The sequence below is a fragment of the Mustela putorius genome, unplaced genomic scaffold, assembly GCF_011764305.1.
Source record: "Mustela putorius furo isolate JIRA1106 unplaced genomic scaffold, ASM1176430v1.1 tig00003845_pilon_pilon_pilon, whole genome shotgun sequence".
In the NCBI taxonomy this organism is placed as follows: Eukaryota; Metazoa; Chordata; class Mammalia; order Carnivora; family Mustelidae; genus Mustela; species Mustela putorius.
Window position 1 is genome coordinate 13,616,054 of NW_025421998.1, and position 13,702 is coordinate 13,629,755.

At 54.6% G+C, this 13,702-nt stretch overlaps 1 protein-coding gene across 5 annotated transcripts in view; it reads right to left on the minus strand.

The window, feature by feature from the left end:
- OGDH (oxoglutarate dehydrogenase) overlaps positions 1-13,702 on the minus strand; it is a 53,122-nt gene that overhangs the window by 35,638 nt on the left and 3,782 nt on the right. For 4 of the 5 annotated variants that reach the window (XM_004739456.3, XM_013059746.2, XM_013059742.2 and 1 more), the window contains exon 2: positions 6,421-6,669. In XM_004739456.3, coding sequence (XP_004739513.1) covers positions 6,421-6,642 — 222 coding nt within the window. In that variant the 5' untranslated portion in view covers positions 6,643-6,669. Of the gene's footprint in view, positions 1-6,420; positions 6,670-7,786; positions 7,959-13,702 lie in introns of those variants that run through there. The other variant, XM_045089603.1, reaches the window with a different exon arrangement.

Consider the following 13,702-nt stretch of genomic DNA (forward strand, 5'->3'; position numbering starts at 1 on the left):
GGGAGGGAGTCCCAGCCCCGTCCACAGCCCTGCAACACAAGCCCCCAGCCAACAGACTCACGCCGAGGGTCCAGACACCCCGTTGCCAACCTCTCCATCTGCTACTGGTGCACAACTAACCCACCAAGGAAATGCTCTGTCCCACTGCCTGCCCTTGAACCCAGCAGTGGCAATTAACGGACACTCTGTCCCCCGTCCACCGCTGGAGAGGGAGTAGTGGTCTGAAGGGAGGATGAGAGAAGGCACCTGCCCCGGGGAGTCTCGCAGGACAGGAGGCTTCCAGTGACATTTTGCCCGCACGGGAACAGTTTTCCCAAAGGCACCCATTATGTACCCTGGCAGTGCTCTTGGACAGTTCAGTTCCAGGGAAACCAGCTTGAGGCCACCTCCATGCAGCCGGCTTTCAGGTTTGGGGACAGGTGGACGACCACCAGGAGCCCCTCTCTCAGGAAACAGAATGGGGTGGACGTGGAACAAGATGGCACCTCAGGGGCAGCCAGTGCTGTGAGCCCTGCAGGACAGGGAGACTTGGTAGAGACAGGACTGGAGAGTCGGCTGCAGCCAGGCCACAGGCTACACGGGAAGAGGGGACAGCAATCAGTGGAGGTGTGGGCCTGCTACCCCCTCCCACGAGTGGGGCTGAGACCATCACTTGTTGCCGAAATGACCTCACCAAAACACAGGAGGTTTTGAGTATAAATAGGTAGAGTATTCTGATCCAAAATACACCAGAAAAACAAAACAAATAAAAAACAAAAGCAACCCCCCCCCCAACCACTAGAATTCTTACTCTGAATTTCAGATAAACGAAAACATCCACCTATGGTCTGCAAAGCTCTGTTCCAAAAGCCAGCAGCCTCACACCCCTAGACTTCCCGCAACCACAAGGGGCTCTCCTGGTCGTCATACCCCGTCTCCACTCTAAGCAGAGAAAGCCCTTCGAAAGCCACACACACGTCCCTCAGGAAGCTACTCCAGGCTTTGCACACAGCAGGCGCTCAGCACACCCGAGTCAAACTCGGACAGGTTCAGGCTCCGCCACAGGGAGAGCAGCTGGACCAGTATGCTGTGGTGCCTGGGTGGGGGGTGGGTGGCAGGTGCGGTGTCAGGCCTGGTGCCAGGTGAGGTGTCAGCTGTAGACACCCGTGGCCTCCAGAATGCAGAGGCGCCCCCCTCAACCTGCAAAGGGCGCTGGCGCAGGTGGGCGCAGCAGACGGGGGAGCGGGCAGGGAGGCAGACGCACTCTGCCCTCACTGTCAGCAGGTCACAGGCGCCTCGGGGCCCGGTTCCCGGCCGTTCACGGAGCGCTGCAGTATCAGAGGGGCGGCAAACATGCCACCCTGAGCCCCATCACCCGCCTGAAGGCCCCGGGTGTGTCTGACGTGGCAGCCAGCACGAGCATGCGACCTCAGGGCCCCAGGGACACGAGCGCATGGCGGTGGTGAGCCTGCCTCCCGCGGGCTGGGCAGGGCCGGGCCAGGCCAGGCTAGGGAAGCCGCTCTGGCTGCGTGTGTACCAGATCCTGGTGGCAAGCAGAGAGACCCACCCCTGTACCCGCAAACCTCACCGCACCCTGACAAGCAGCCCCAGGGCATGTGGAGCTGCTCTAGATGCTGAGGGTCAACGCTCCACCCCGGGGCTACTGAGCTCTACTCCAGCCACCGACTCCACGCCGCTGGTTTCTGGGCTGACCACCCCGTCTCTTCCTGTCCACTGGGCCCTACCTGCCCACATGGAGCACCCCGGCCTGGCAGGTCACCCGATGCCACCACCACCCTCTGGCAGCACCCTGCCAAGGGCCCTGGCATAAAGCCAGCCTGGGGGTGGGTAAGGCAGCTTCTGGACTGGACCAATCCCTGGGCGCAAAGGCCAGTGCAAGGCCGAGGGAGTGCGGGTCTGGGTTGGATCCATGCCCCTTGATGAACGACCGATGGTTAAGTCCTGGTACCGACAGTGCTTCCTTGCACCACCAGCGCAAGCGTCAGGGTGGGAAGCGGCCCGCGGCCATCCTGGAGCAAGGGTTCGGCTGCTTCAGACTAATTCGGTTGAACAGACCGATGGGGGCAGCTCCTCAAGCGGAGGGTGGTCACTGGTGGCTCGCAGGCTGCCAGGGGCCACTGTGAAGCTCCTGTCCTCCCTAGCCCCCCGCACATGGGCTCCTCCCACGTAGAAGGTGTGCTAGAAGCTCTGCACTGCGTTCAGGTCACTGAGCCCAGCGGCCCAGCCACGGTGCGTGGCTCTGCGTCCCCTGTCCCCACTGCGTATGAGAAGGCTGCACTGGACGGTCCTCATGCCCGCCTGATGTGCCCTCGTTGTGCCAACTGCTGGGTCACGGCCTTCCCTGAAAACGCTGTGTGTGCCCGCCCCAATGTCCCACCATGTGGCTCTCACCCCTCCATCTGCTGGCAGGGCTATGACCGGCCCAGCACCGTGTCTAGGAGGCAGGGACGGGCAGTGCCCTGGGGTCCGGGCCTGCCTGACTTGTTGCCACGGAGCCATCTCTACGCAAGCAGTTAAAATTGGAAGTTCTACCTGGGTACCCACTCACTCACAGCGACACCGTCGTGTTGAAGGCCCAGCACCACACAGGGTAGGGAACGTCTTCAGACGACCTCTGCTACCTTCCCTCCCTGTGGGCGCACGAGCGGAACCTCAGCGACCCCCAACACGAGCAAAGGAAAGCTGCCTCGGCTCTGCCCTGTGTGACCTGACTGTGACTGCTGCTCCCAGCCTCTGCTCAAGATGAAGGCTGGTTGCCCCTTCACACCTTGCCAGAGAGGACCTCGGGGGGCTGTCCCCGCATAGCACAGTCCCCGCAGGTGCCAAGAGAATCTGACCCCGGGAGTCACAACAACGTGGCATAGAGGCCTTCTTCTCAACCCACAAGGGCGGCAGAGCCAAGAGCCCGCAGACCTTCACAAGGCTCTGGGCTTGGCTCATCACAGCCCCCTCCAGGAGAGGCAGACCTGCGGCCCTGTGGTGGCCAGGCCAGTGTGCACAAGGCCCCTGCCCCAGCATGTCTCCCTGCAGCCTCTCGCCCCTGTGCTCCAACCGCACAGCCTTGGGCTGCAAACTGCCTCCTATTCCCAGCACCGTGGCCGTGAACTCCAGCTCCCTATCAGCATCCTGCGGCCGCTAGGGAAGGTACCCCGCCTACTGGGTGCCTCCACGTACACCGGTCACCGTGGCTGAGGTACGGCTGATGGGGGAAGCCAAGCACACCACCAAGGGATGACATTACTGAAATCCCACCATGTACCTGTGAGCCTGCACTATGCGAGTGTTTGTCGCTGAGGCCAGCACAGAGGTCTCTGGGCACAGCCAGGGCGGCTTCAGAACTGCATGGTGCAGGGGAAAAGGCACGTGTCACTGTGAATGGGGGATGATGTGCTTGTGCTCTGCCCACCTGGCTCTCTTACATGAAACGAGGGGGTTGTCTCTCACGAGCATGGAACGAAAAGGCAGAATGGTCCAGGCTGCAGGATGTGGGACTGAGTCTGGAGACTGTCCGGGTGCAGGGAGCACACGGGACCAGACCTGTCCCCTGTGTCCCTGTCCCACTAAGAAGGCCTGGCAGGGGAAGCATGCTCTGCGGCTCCGGGGACAGCAAGAGGCAGAGAGGGCCTCCCTCCAGCTCCAGCACCGGGAGCAAGCCAGGGTCTCCCCTCGCAGGGCTGACACCACGCTCCACTGGTGTGTATGTGGTTAGGGGGTGGGGGGACATGCCTTTGCACACAAACGGGGTCCGGCAGTGCCCAACGTCTGAAATACTGATGGAGCGATATGGCTTTCATTCCAAGTGTTTCTAAGACTTAAACAAAAATAAGCTGCTCTGGCACCTGGGATGCTCAGCTGGTTGGGCATCTGCCTTTGGCTCAGGTCATGATCCAGGGGTCCTGGGATCGAGCCCCACATTGGGCTCCCTGCTCAGTGGGAGCTGCTCCCCCTGCTTGTGTGTGTGTGCGCGCTCTCTCTAATGAATAAACTCTTAAAAAAAAAAAAGATGCTGTCATCTGACTTGTCCTCAACACAGCTGAGAGTCCCATGAGGGAGGTCTGCTGACACAAAACGCCCCTGTTTAGGGTTCCTAATGGGGTCCAGCGGTGGGCTGTGCTGGATAAGGCATTTAGACTGGAGGTGACGACGGGGAGGGGGCAGAGTCGGGGCCAGCGGCCTGTCCATGCACCAGGGGCACGAGGGCCCCAGCTCAGAGCCGCTCATAGACGTCACCAGTATTCACAATGAAACATTTAAAAATGTAAGTGTTCCATGGGGTGCCTGGGGGGCTCAGTGGGTTAAGCCTCTGCCTTCGGCTCAGGTCATGATCTCAGCGTCCTGGGATCGAGCCCCGCATTGGCAGGGAGCCCAATTCTCCCTTTCCCTCCCCCTGCTCACATGCGCGCTTTCTCTCACTTACTCTCTCTCAAATTAGTAAGTAAATAAATAAAAATCTTCAAACCAAACCAAACCAGCACATATGCTTTAAGAGAGGCACAGCCGGCTGAGGCTGAGAAGTAGACGCTGGAGAGTTATCTTGTGAACTGTTAGGTGTGGTAAAGACCACATTCCTGTTGGTGAGAGTCGTTCAGAAATGACACAGGTCTGGATTGGCTTCAAAGACTCCCCTGGGCCCCCACCCAAGTGAACCAACAAGCAAAAAAAGAGTGTGGCGGGAGGAGGTTCTAGAAACTGGCACACTGTGGAGTGCTATTGAGGCTGGACGTGGGTCTCCTCGTAGAGGCTCACTTTATTCTCTTCCCTCTACTGTTTGAAAATATCATAAAAAGCTAAAATAATTGGAAAGCTGAGTGTAGCAGGGCAGCAAGGGGAGATGCTAAAATTGTTCTGTTTCTGCCAGATATGAATAAGTTCTGTGCCAAAAGAGAGGGAGAGGACAGGTCCAAACCTCAGGGCATAGAGTCCATACCGTACCATAATGCACACATGGGGGGTCCGAAAGCCAAACCATCTCCATCTTCAAATCTAGTGTATCATTTCTGCTTAGACTATGAGTTCTAAAACACAAGTACAAACGAAGCACTCTTAGAGAAGTCAACATTTCTAAGGACTTCCCCACATCACAGAGGCCTCTGCATTCCAATGCAAGCTCCGGACTGTGTCTCTGAAGAAACACGGACACATAAGATAGGAGGCCTTTCCCAGTTTGGAGAGAAAATCGACTCCCCATGGCTGGGACAGTGGAGAGGCACGCCCCCTGACTAAGCCGCCTTGCCCCCGTCTCTTTCTAGAAGACGGGTTGTCCCCTGGAGAATCCCTGCCACAGACATGAGCACATAAAATCTGGCCTAAGGATGCTGACCCATGCGGATTCTCGTATCTGGCTGGCAAGTCCCTTCCTGAGAGCCGGCACACTTGCTCTGCAGCGTCTGAGTGCTCACTCTGACGGCAAAGCCCAAGGACCCAGTCCGCAGCCCGCACTCCTCCCCGGCCCGTCAGTGGAGCCGTCCCCGTGCCCTGCTCCCCGGGAGCAGGAATGAAGTCTGGACGCCGCAACCTTAAATGTCACGAACATTTCAGGGTAAAAACACTCTCAGGGGCCCAGCGGAAGCAGCTGCCTTTTGACAACAAGACTCCGAGGTTCATGAGGAAGGAAGAGGCCAAGGCAACAGTTGCCGCTGACCAGCCTCTGTCGGGCACTCCTGCGCAGACCCTCGGCACCTCCTCCAAACCTCCCACGGCCTGCAAACGGGGCACAGACGGAAACTGGAGGACCCACCCTCCAGTTCCTGTAACCAGGCCAGCTGCCTGGCCTGAAAACCCGCCAACATCACCGGCCAGAATGCTAGGAAGAAACTCGGCCACCAGGCATGCCCTGTAGCAAGCAAACGTGTGCACACGGGGGCTCTGACGGACGTGCCTTACAGGCGACAGAGGGGAATGAGAAAGAAGCATGCACGGAATTTACTTTCAAATACAGAAGCATACTGATCGAAAATGCCATTTACACATCATTCGCCCACGATGGTTTTAAGATTTCTCAGGAAGATGGGATAGAAGAGTATCCTGCAGGGTCGTAGCTGCTGTCTGCCTCGTGTCTTTGGAGTCTGTACCCAAGGCATCCTCGGGGAGGCCTGGAAACGGTGCGTGAGCCTCTTCAAGATGCTTGCAAGTCGAACAAGCCTTCTGTTCCAGGTAGCAGGTCTCCAGGGAGCGGGTCTCCATCGTGCGGTGCGCCAAGTGAGAGGGGAGCGCTGCTCCAGAGAGGCGGTCGCTGGGGGCCGGGCTGACTGCCGAGCTGCCAATGCAGACGACTCCGCTGGGTGGGATTTTGTGCCGCCTGCCGGCTAGCCTGCCTACCTTCCAGAAGGCTCCTCAGGACACAGGCACTTACCTGGATGGCTGGCCAACGTCAGGCCAAGACTCCAAACACATGAAGACATCCACTCCCGGGAGCCTTACCTTGTGTACGCTTTTGGGGTTTTCCAACCAAGCATAGTACATTTCTTCCACATAGTTGGAGCTAGTCCCACTGAGGAATGGCTCAGCAGCAACGGGGGCGGTAAAACACCGAATCTGCCCCAACGTCCTAGCTGCTGCCGGTCTGTTCTGTGAAAATGTCTTCACAGTCTGTGAGGCCGTCAACGGCCTCAACTTAGCAGCACAAGTCCTTAAGTGAAACATCCTTGTCCTGAAGTCTCTCACAACTGTCTGCACAAAAAAAAAAAGAAGAAAAGTTAGAAAGGGCGATATATCAGGCAGGGAAAACCGATGCAGGCTGTGGCTGGCCGTGAGCTCCGCGTCAGCGCCGGGGTCCGGGTGCAGAGGACCCAGCCGAGCGAGTGCCCACCCACACCCACCTCCTCTGAACGGGCCCGAGCACACGGCACGGCAGGGAAGATCCAGCTGTGGACGTGCTGGACGGCTGTGAGGCCCACAACACCGATGGGATGCTCTTCAAGTTTACGCGTGTGTAGCACAATCCCAGAAAAGACAGCCAGGATCATCTCATGAGGATCAGATTAGGTTTAACCATAAAATCAGAAAGATATCTCTAGGGGCACCTGGGTGGCTCAGTGGGTTAAGCTGCTGCCTTCGGCTCAGGTCATGATCTAAGGGTCCTGGGATCCAGCCCCGCATCGCATCGGGCTCTCTGCTCAGCAGGGAGCCTGCTTCCCTCTCCCTCTCTCTCTGCCTGCCTCTCTGCCTACTTGTGATCTGTCTCTGTCAAATAAATAAATAAAATCTTAAAAAAAAAAAAGAAAAGAAAAATATCTCTAATCTATCCTGAAACGACTGAGGTGTTACAGGACCTGTGCTGTTCTGAACATACAGAGAAACTGGAAAATATTTTGGTCACCCTCAAATAATTATCATCAGGTAGAAGAGAGAAGGAATTTAAAAAAATTGCAGAGAGAACACAGAATACTTGAGAAGCACCAAAAATGCCAACAAAACTCCTGGAAAGGCCCGTCTCTTCCAGATGGGAGGAAAGAACAGCCCAGGGTGGCTTCGGGAAAACTGCGGTTTTCAGGCCTGGAGGGAGCATTTAGCTGTGAAGGAGAAGAGGCATTCTAAGCCAGAGGGTCCGTCAGGGGAAAGACAGCGGCAGTAAAGTGTGGAGAAGCAGAAAAGAGCAAGCGTCGTGGGCCAGAGACAGGGAGCGTCGTGGGCCGGGCTGGACAGCACCGCATGGAGCGGCCGACACAGCGGCCAACACAGCCCTGCGGCGCAGCCACACTTCCTAAGCACTGAGCTCGGACCAGGGGCTGCGCTCTAAACAGGTTCCGAGGGGATGTCCACACAGCGACCGGACAGAAGCGTTTACCTGCCCTGTGACGCGTCAGGACTCCTCGCCGACCCCGCAAACCCCCAGAAGGCAGGCATGAGCTCTTCTGTTTACAGACTGCCCTTCTGAGTTTTACTTTCTTTCTTGAAAAAAAGTCCGTAGGGTCACAGGGCCGTCAACAGCAGGGCCAGGATGCAACTCCCACCTTCCTGTTCCTCCTGGCCCTGAAGCAGCTGGAGAGGAGGGGAGAGGCCAGGGTGAGAGGGAAAGGGCTGTGGCAGGGAGGGTGGACGGGTACTTATTGCTTCTGAGTGGACCTTGGTCACAATCTCACTGAATTGCACACGTACCTCCATCAAGCACAGCTGTGCCACAGAACGAGCAGCTGCAGCCACCAGACTGTGCAGAGTTCAGGCTGTTCCAGAGCATTGTGAACCAGTTCCAGCCACACCCGAGACCCCAGGCAAGCCTACGGGCAGGGCCCCTGTCGGAGGCATTGAGGACATGGTGCCGCTCCCCACTGCCCTGCCAGAATCCTGGCTGCCCGGGGCCGGGAAGGGGAGTGAGGCCCACGCCATAGCTCCCCACCCCCACAGGTGGCCAGGCGTGCAGGCCTAACGCCTCCCTCACGCCTCCCTCATGCCTGTGCCTCCAAGCGGGCGGCACGGAAGCAACCACACCCAAGTCCACACCTCCTAAAGGAGATCCAAGCCCGGAATTTGCAGAGGACTCCCCTGAAATAACTGCTGTGCAAACTCACCCCCCCCACCCAGGGACTGTTTACAGGTCTCTCCCTCTTGGTCCGAATCCACTCAGAGTCCGCACAAGGCCTCAGACGCAGAGGGCGCTGGCCCACTCTGCTGCTCGAAGACCGGCCGCGGAAGCAACAGCGGGGTGGGTGCTCCGGAGCCAACCTAGCCACCAACGCAATCTCACCCAGCGCAGGGTGAAGAAGGGCCGTCCACGGGTCTCGAATGTGACCGTGGCCTGTGACCTTCTCCCCTCAGGAGTCACGGCCATCTGTCCCAGCCGCTCTCCCCAGCCCTCAGCATGCGGCTGTCCACCGAGCACCTGCCAACACAGGGACGGCGGAAACCACCACTGCCGCTCTTCGGGATGGAGGTCCCAAGGGAAACATTTGTGTCTCCCCTCCAGCATCACTGTCATCCGGGCCTCCTGAGCCACGCCATGGTCTCTGCTTTGGGCTCGCCCCCAGAATGCACGAGTCTCACCTCCACTAACTGTCATTACTGAGGCGCTGTGATGCCCAGTGACACAAGTACCACACTGACAACCACAAAACCACTCATTCCTTCGGTTCTGCCAAAGGCAGTCCTTTCCACACGATGCTGCAAACAGCCCGTGATATCTCGCTGCTGTCTGCAGTCACTGAATCCAACACGCGGCTCAGGGCTGCCCAGTCACAGGGATACAGGGCCACCGTCAAAGCCCCTTAACATGACTCATCAGAAAGACTGCTCCCCAGTGGATGGCTCCACCCAAGGACGCCCACGATTAGATGGACCTGAGCAGACACTGGGTTTACATTCCAGATTTTGGAAGAACCAGATTCTGTCTTTCTAATTCTGGAGTCCCCCGAAGTCCCTGTAAGAATAGAGCATCATTTGGTAGGGACACTCAATTGTTCATACACTTTCATGAAAACTGTGAGTTTTCAAAAGTCCAAATGTTCTGACTTTGGTTTGGATGAAGATTTTTATTTGACAAAGATGCCAAAAAGTAGTCCTTTCAACAGATGGTGATGGGACAACCAGAGTTCCACAAAAAAAGAGCATAAAATTAGACCCTATCTCACACCATATAGAAAATTAATTCAAAATGGATCAAAGACCTGAATGTAAGAGCTGAGGAACTGTAAGACTCTTGGAATCTCATAACTTCCAAGTTACAGTGGAGTAAGCCTTTGTGGCCCTAAGTCAGGTAATGGGTTCCTAGTTAGGAAACCAAAAATATAAGCGAACAAATAACAGATAAATTGGAGCGCAGTGATATCAAAATCTTTGTACGTCATCACAGACACCATCGAGAAACAGAAAATACAAACATGAAATAGGAAGAAACATTTACAAGTCACATGATTATACATGGAATACATGTATAATCTCTTACCATTCAACAGTAAAGAAGAAAGTAACCACATCAAACGACCAGCACAGGACAGGAGTAAATGTCTCTCCAAAGAAGATCCACAAACAGCCAACACACACATTAAAAGATGGTTAAAATCATTATTCATTCGGGAACTTCAAATTAAAACTCTAAGATACCACTTGACACCCACTAGACGAGACACGATCCAAGAGAAAACAGGCGTCGTGGAGGACGCAGAGGAACGGGCGTCCTTGCCCACGGCTGGTGGGAACACAGCTGGCACAGCTGCCTGGAATGCAGTGTGGCAGGTCTTCAGGAAGTCACACACAGGGCTACCGCGTGACTCAGCACTTCGCTCCCAGGTACCAAGCAAGAGAAATAAACGTGTGTATACAAACCCGTCTGTGTGGATGTTCACAGCGGCATCATTCATAGCTGCCAGAACACGGTACCAACCCAAATGCCCACCGACTGATGGAAGGGGGTAAGGCCAGCAACGCAACAGCTGCTGGCAGTAAGAAGGGGTGGGGTGGAAGACGATGCTGTGACACAGATGAGCCTCGAGAGCCTTCTGTGAAGAAAGTCGGCCACGAGAAACAACAGGTTATATGAGTTCACTCACGTGAAGCGTTCAGGATGGACAGAGAGCCTGCTGGTGGCTACACGGCGTGAAGGCAGAGGGGACACCTGCCCGCTAATGGGTGTGGGTCTTCTTTGGAGGGGGAGGGAGGCGCTCTACAGCTAGGTCAGGCCACTGTCAGCACGACCTCCCAATGTACTGGGAAACGCCCAACTGTGAAACGTCAGTGGGTGAACTGTATGTGCTGCGTAAGGAAAAAACACCACGTCTAAGGAGAAACGTGAGTGGATCTACGGGTCTGAGTAAAGACCACAAAATGACAGCATTTGTGACTCAGTAACGTCCAGATGCAGGTAGAGACCTGTGCCTTCGGGAAAAAGAACACTTAAGCAAAAACGAAGGGAAAATATCTGACTAAGGATTCCCTATACAGCCCTTATGCAACCGCATGCTGACCCAGAGCAGGCCTTTATCATGCCTGGACCTTCCCCTGGCGGACACAATGCGTTCCCCAAGGCCACCTCCCCATGCACAGAATGCAGAGATAAACTGATCTTAACTCTATCAAAGTCACAAAGCCACACTGGCAGGGCAGAGGCGGGGCAGAGACAAGGTCCAGCCAAGACAGCAAGGCGGCTCCTCGGGAAATGGGTCTGAGGAAAAGAGCCTGCACCGTTAAGGGACTGTTACCCATGCATCTTGCCCGACCACCACTTAAAAAGCACAACAACTGATCTTGAAGACATTTTTTCTTTTTCTTTTTCTTTTATGGCTTCAAACTCATTGAGATGTTCGCGATGAGTCAAGAAGACCGTGTCTGCCCCATGCCCGCAGCTGTTCCTTTCCGGACGACGCTTCCCGCACTCGGGCAGTGACGCACGGATGTGCACACAGGGGGCACAGATAGAAACTCGGCCCGGCCTGGCGGAAAATCTCCAAGAATTCCATGTGTTTCACTTGTGACGCCTCACCAAGCACGCACGGAAGGACAGGGAGGTAGTGACAATCACTTTCGAACTGCAGAGGCATTGCGCCATTGCTAGGTGGCAATGACGGTCAAGCCTGCAGAGCATACAGGCAAAGGGACTCCAGCTTGCTGTGCAAGCATCAAACACACCACTGGCTCTGCGTTCAGGCTCCTTTGCCAGAAAATCAAAGCAGCCATCACTCCTAGTCCTGCCCACTGCTTTTTGCAATATGGTCTGAACGTGAGAGCACAGTCACACTCTGAGAGCATTCTAGGACTACAGAATTACTGCTCACCAGCAGAAAAAAAAAGACCAACTAGTGAAAACTCTTAAAAAGCTTAAGTTCCCAAGGTAAACCTAACCACAAATTAACGTGGAGCGGGTCACTGACCGATCACTGAGAGGGGCTCCCACTGCCCAAGTCGGAGCTCCCCACAAGCTTCAGTGCGTGGGTCTGGAAGCTGACCTGTCCTCACTCAGACCGCCGCTATGCGGTAATCTGGGGTATAGCTGGACGGGCATTCTTCAAGGGTGGTGGCAAATTATTAAGTATTAATAAATAAATTATATGATAAAATATTAGGTATTAGTGGAAAACAAAGCCATTTGTCACTATTTATTAAAAATTTAAAGACACATACAGTGGGTGCCTGGGTGGCATAGTCAGTTAAGCATCCAACTCTTGGTTTTCACGCAGGTCCTGATCTCAGGGTCATGAGATCAAGCCCCACATCAGGCTCTGCACTCAGCATGGCGTCTGCTTGGGTTTCTCTCCTCCCCTCCCTCTGCCCCTCCCTGCTGAAGTAAATAAAATCTTAAAAACAAAAACAGGGGCACCTGGGTGGCTCAGTGGGTTAAGCCGCTGCCTTCGGCTCCGGTCATGATCTCAGGGTCCTGGGATCGAGTCCCACATCAGGCTCTCTGCTCAGAGGGGAGCCTGCTCTCTCTCTCTCTCTCTCTCTCTCTCTCTCTGCCTGCCTCTCTCTCTCTCTCCATCTATTTGTGATCTCTATCAAATAAATAAATAAAAATCTTAAAAAAAAAAACAAAAACAAAGGAGGACACATATAGAACTTCAGTTTCCCACTAAATGCAGCTAAAGAGAAATAAAATGTTATATTTAAACCAAACAAAACATAAGACTCTGCAAGGTGGAAAGGAGGAGGCCGCCTGGGAAGGGATCTGGGGCCCCAAAAAGACATAGCATCAAGTCCTCAATTTTCTTTCTGCTTCATACATCCCAGACTGGGTGCTGAGGAAGCTGGCAACCCAGAAATGCCAAATGACTTGGAAAAAGCTGCGAATGAAGCCTGCTCCCTGTGGCCAAAGGACTACGAAAGCACTGCAGAGCAGGAGAGAACACTTGTAGACAATTATTGCTCTACTGCAGCCTGCAGCCAGCCCTACAGAAAACACTGTGCCCACTTCGATCCCAGCGGGTGGTGTCAGAGAAGATCCAGGACTTCCATCTCCACCAGGTGACCCCCATGAGGGCAGCGGAGGCCAGAAAGAAGCCTGCATTCCACCTGTGCCCAGCAGTAACAGGGCAGCACCCTGCCCTTCCCAGGCAGGGTTAAATCACAAAGGCTTAATGGGGAACTTACACCCACACAGCAATAACAAGGAATCCCTCCCCACAGATACCAGGGAGACTGGGTGGGGAGCCTACATTCCATTCCACCCCTGCCCAGTAGCAACCAGGCAGCACCCACGGACCTGCAGCAGTGTCAGCAGAAACCCGTTCTCTGTGTTCAGACATTTAAGATTCAAGTCTCAAAATGTCACACGCCAAACGTCCAAGACATAACCAAAGATCACCTCGCCACATCAAGAACCAGGATGATCTCAACCAAAACCCCCAAAAAGACAATCTATAGACACCAAGAAAATAGAAATGTTAGAATTATTTACCAAAAAGTTTAAGAGAGCCAGCTTCAAAACGCTTCTTTGAGTAACTATGAACATGCTTACAAACAAAACTAAAACAAAACAAAAATTAAAAGCCCCAACAAAGAAATGAAGGATACGAAGAGGAACCAAATGGAAATTTATTTATTTATTTATTTATTTTTTAAAGATTTTATTTATTTATTTGACAGAGAGAAATCACAAGTAGACAGAGAGGCAGGCGGAGAGAGAGAGAGGGAAGCAGGCTCCCTGCTGAGCAGAGAGCCCGATGTGGGACTCGATCCCAGCACCCCGAGATCATGACCCGAGCCAAAGGCAGCGGCTTAACCCACTGAGCCACCCAGGCGCCCCAAATGGAAATTTAGAGCTGAAAAAATACAACCATCA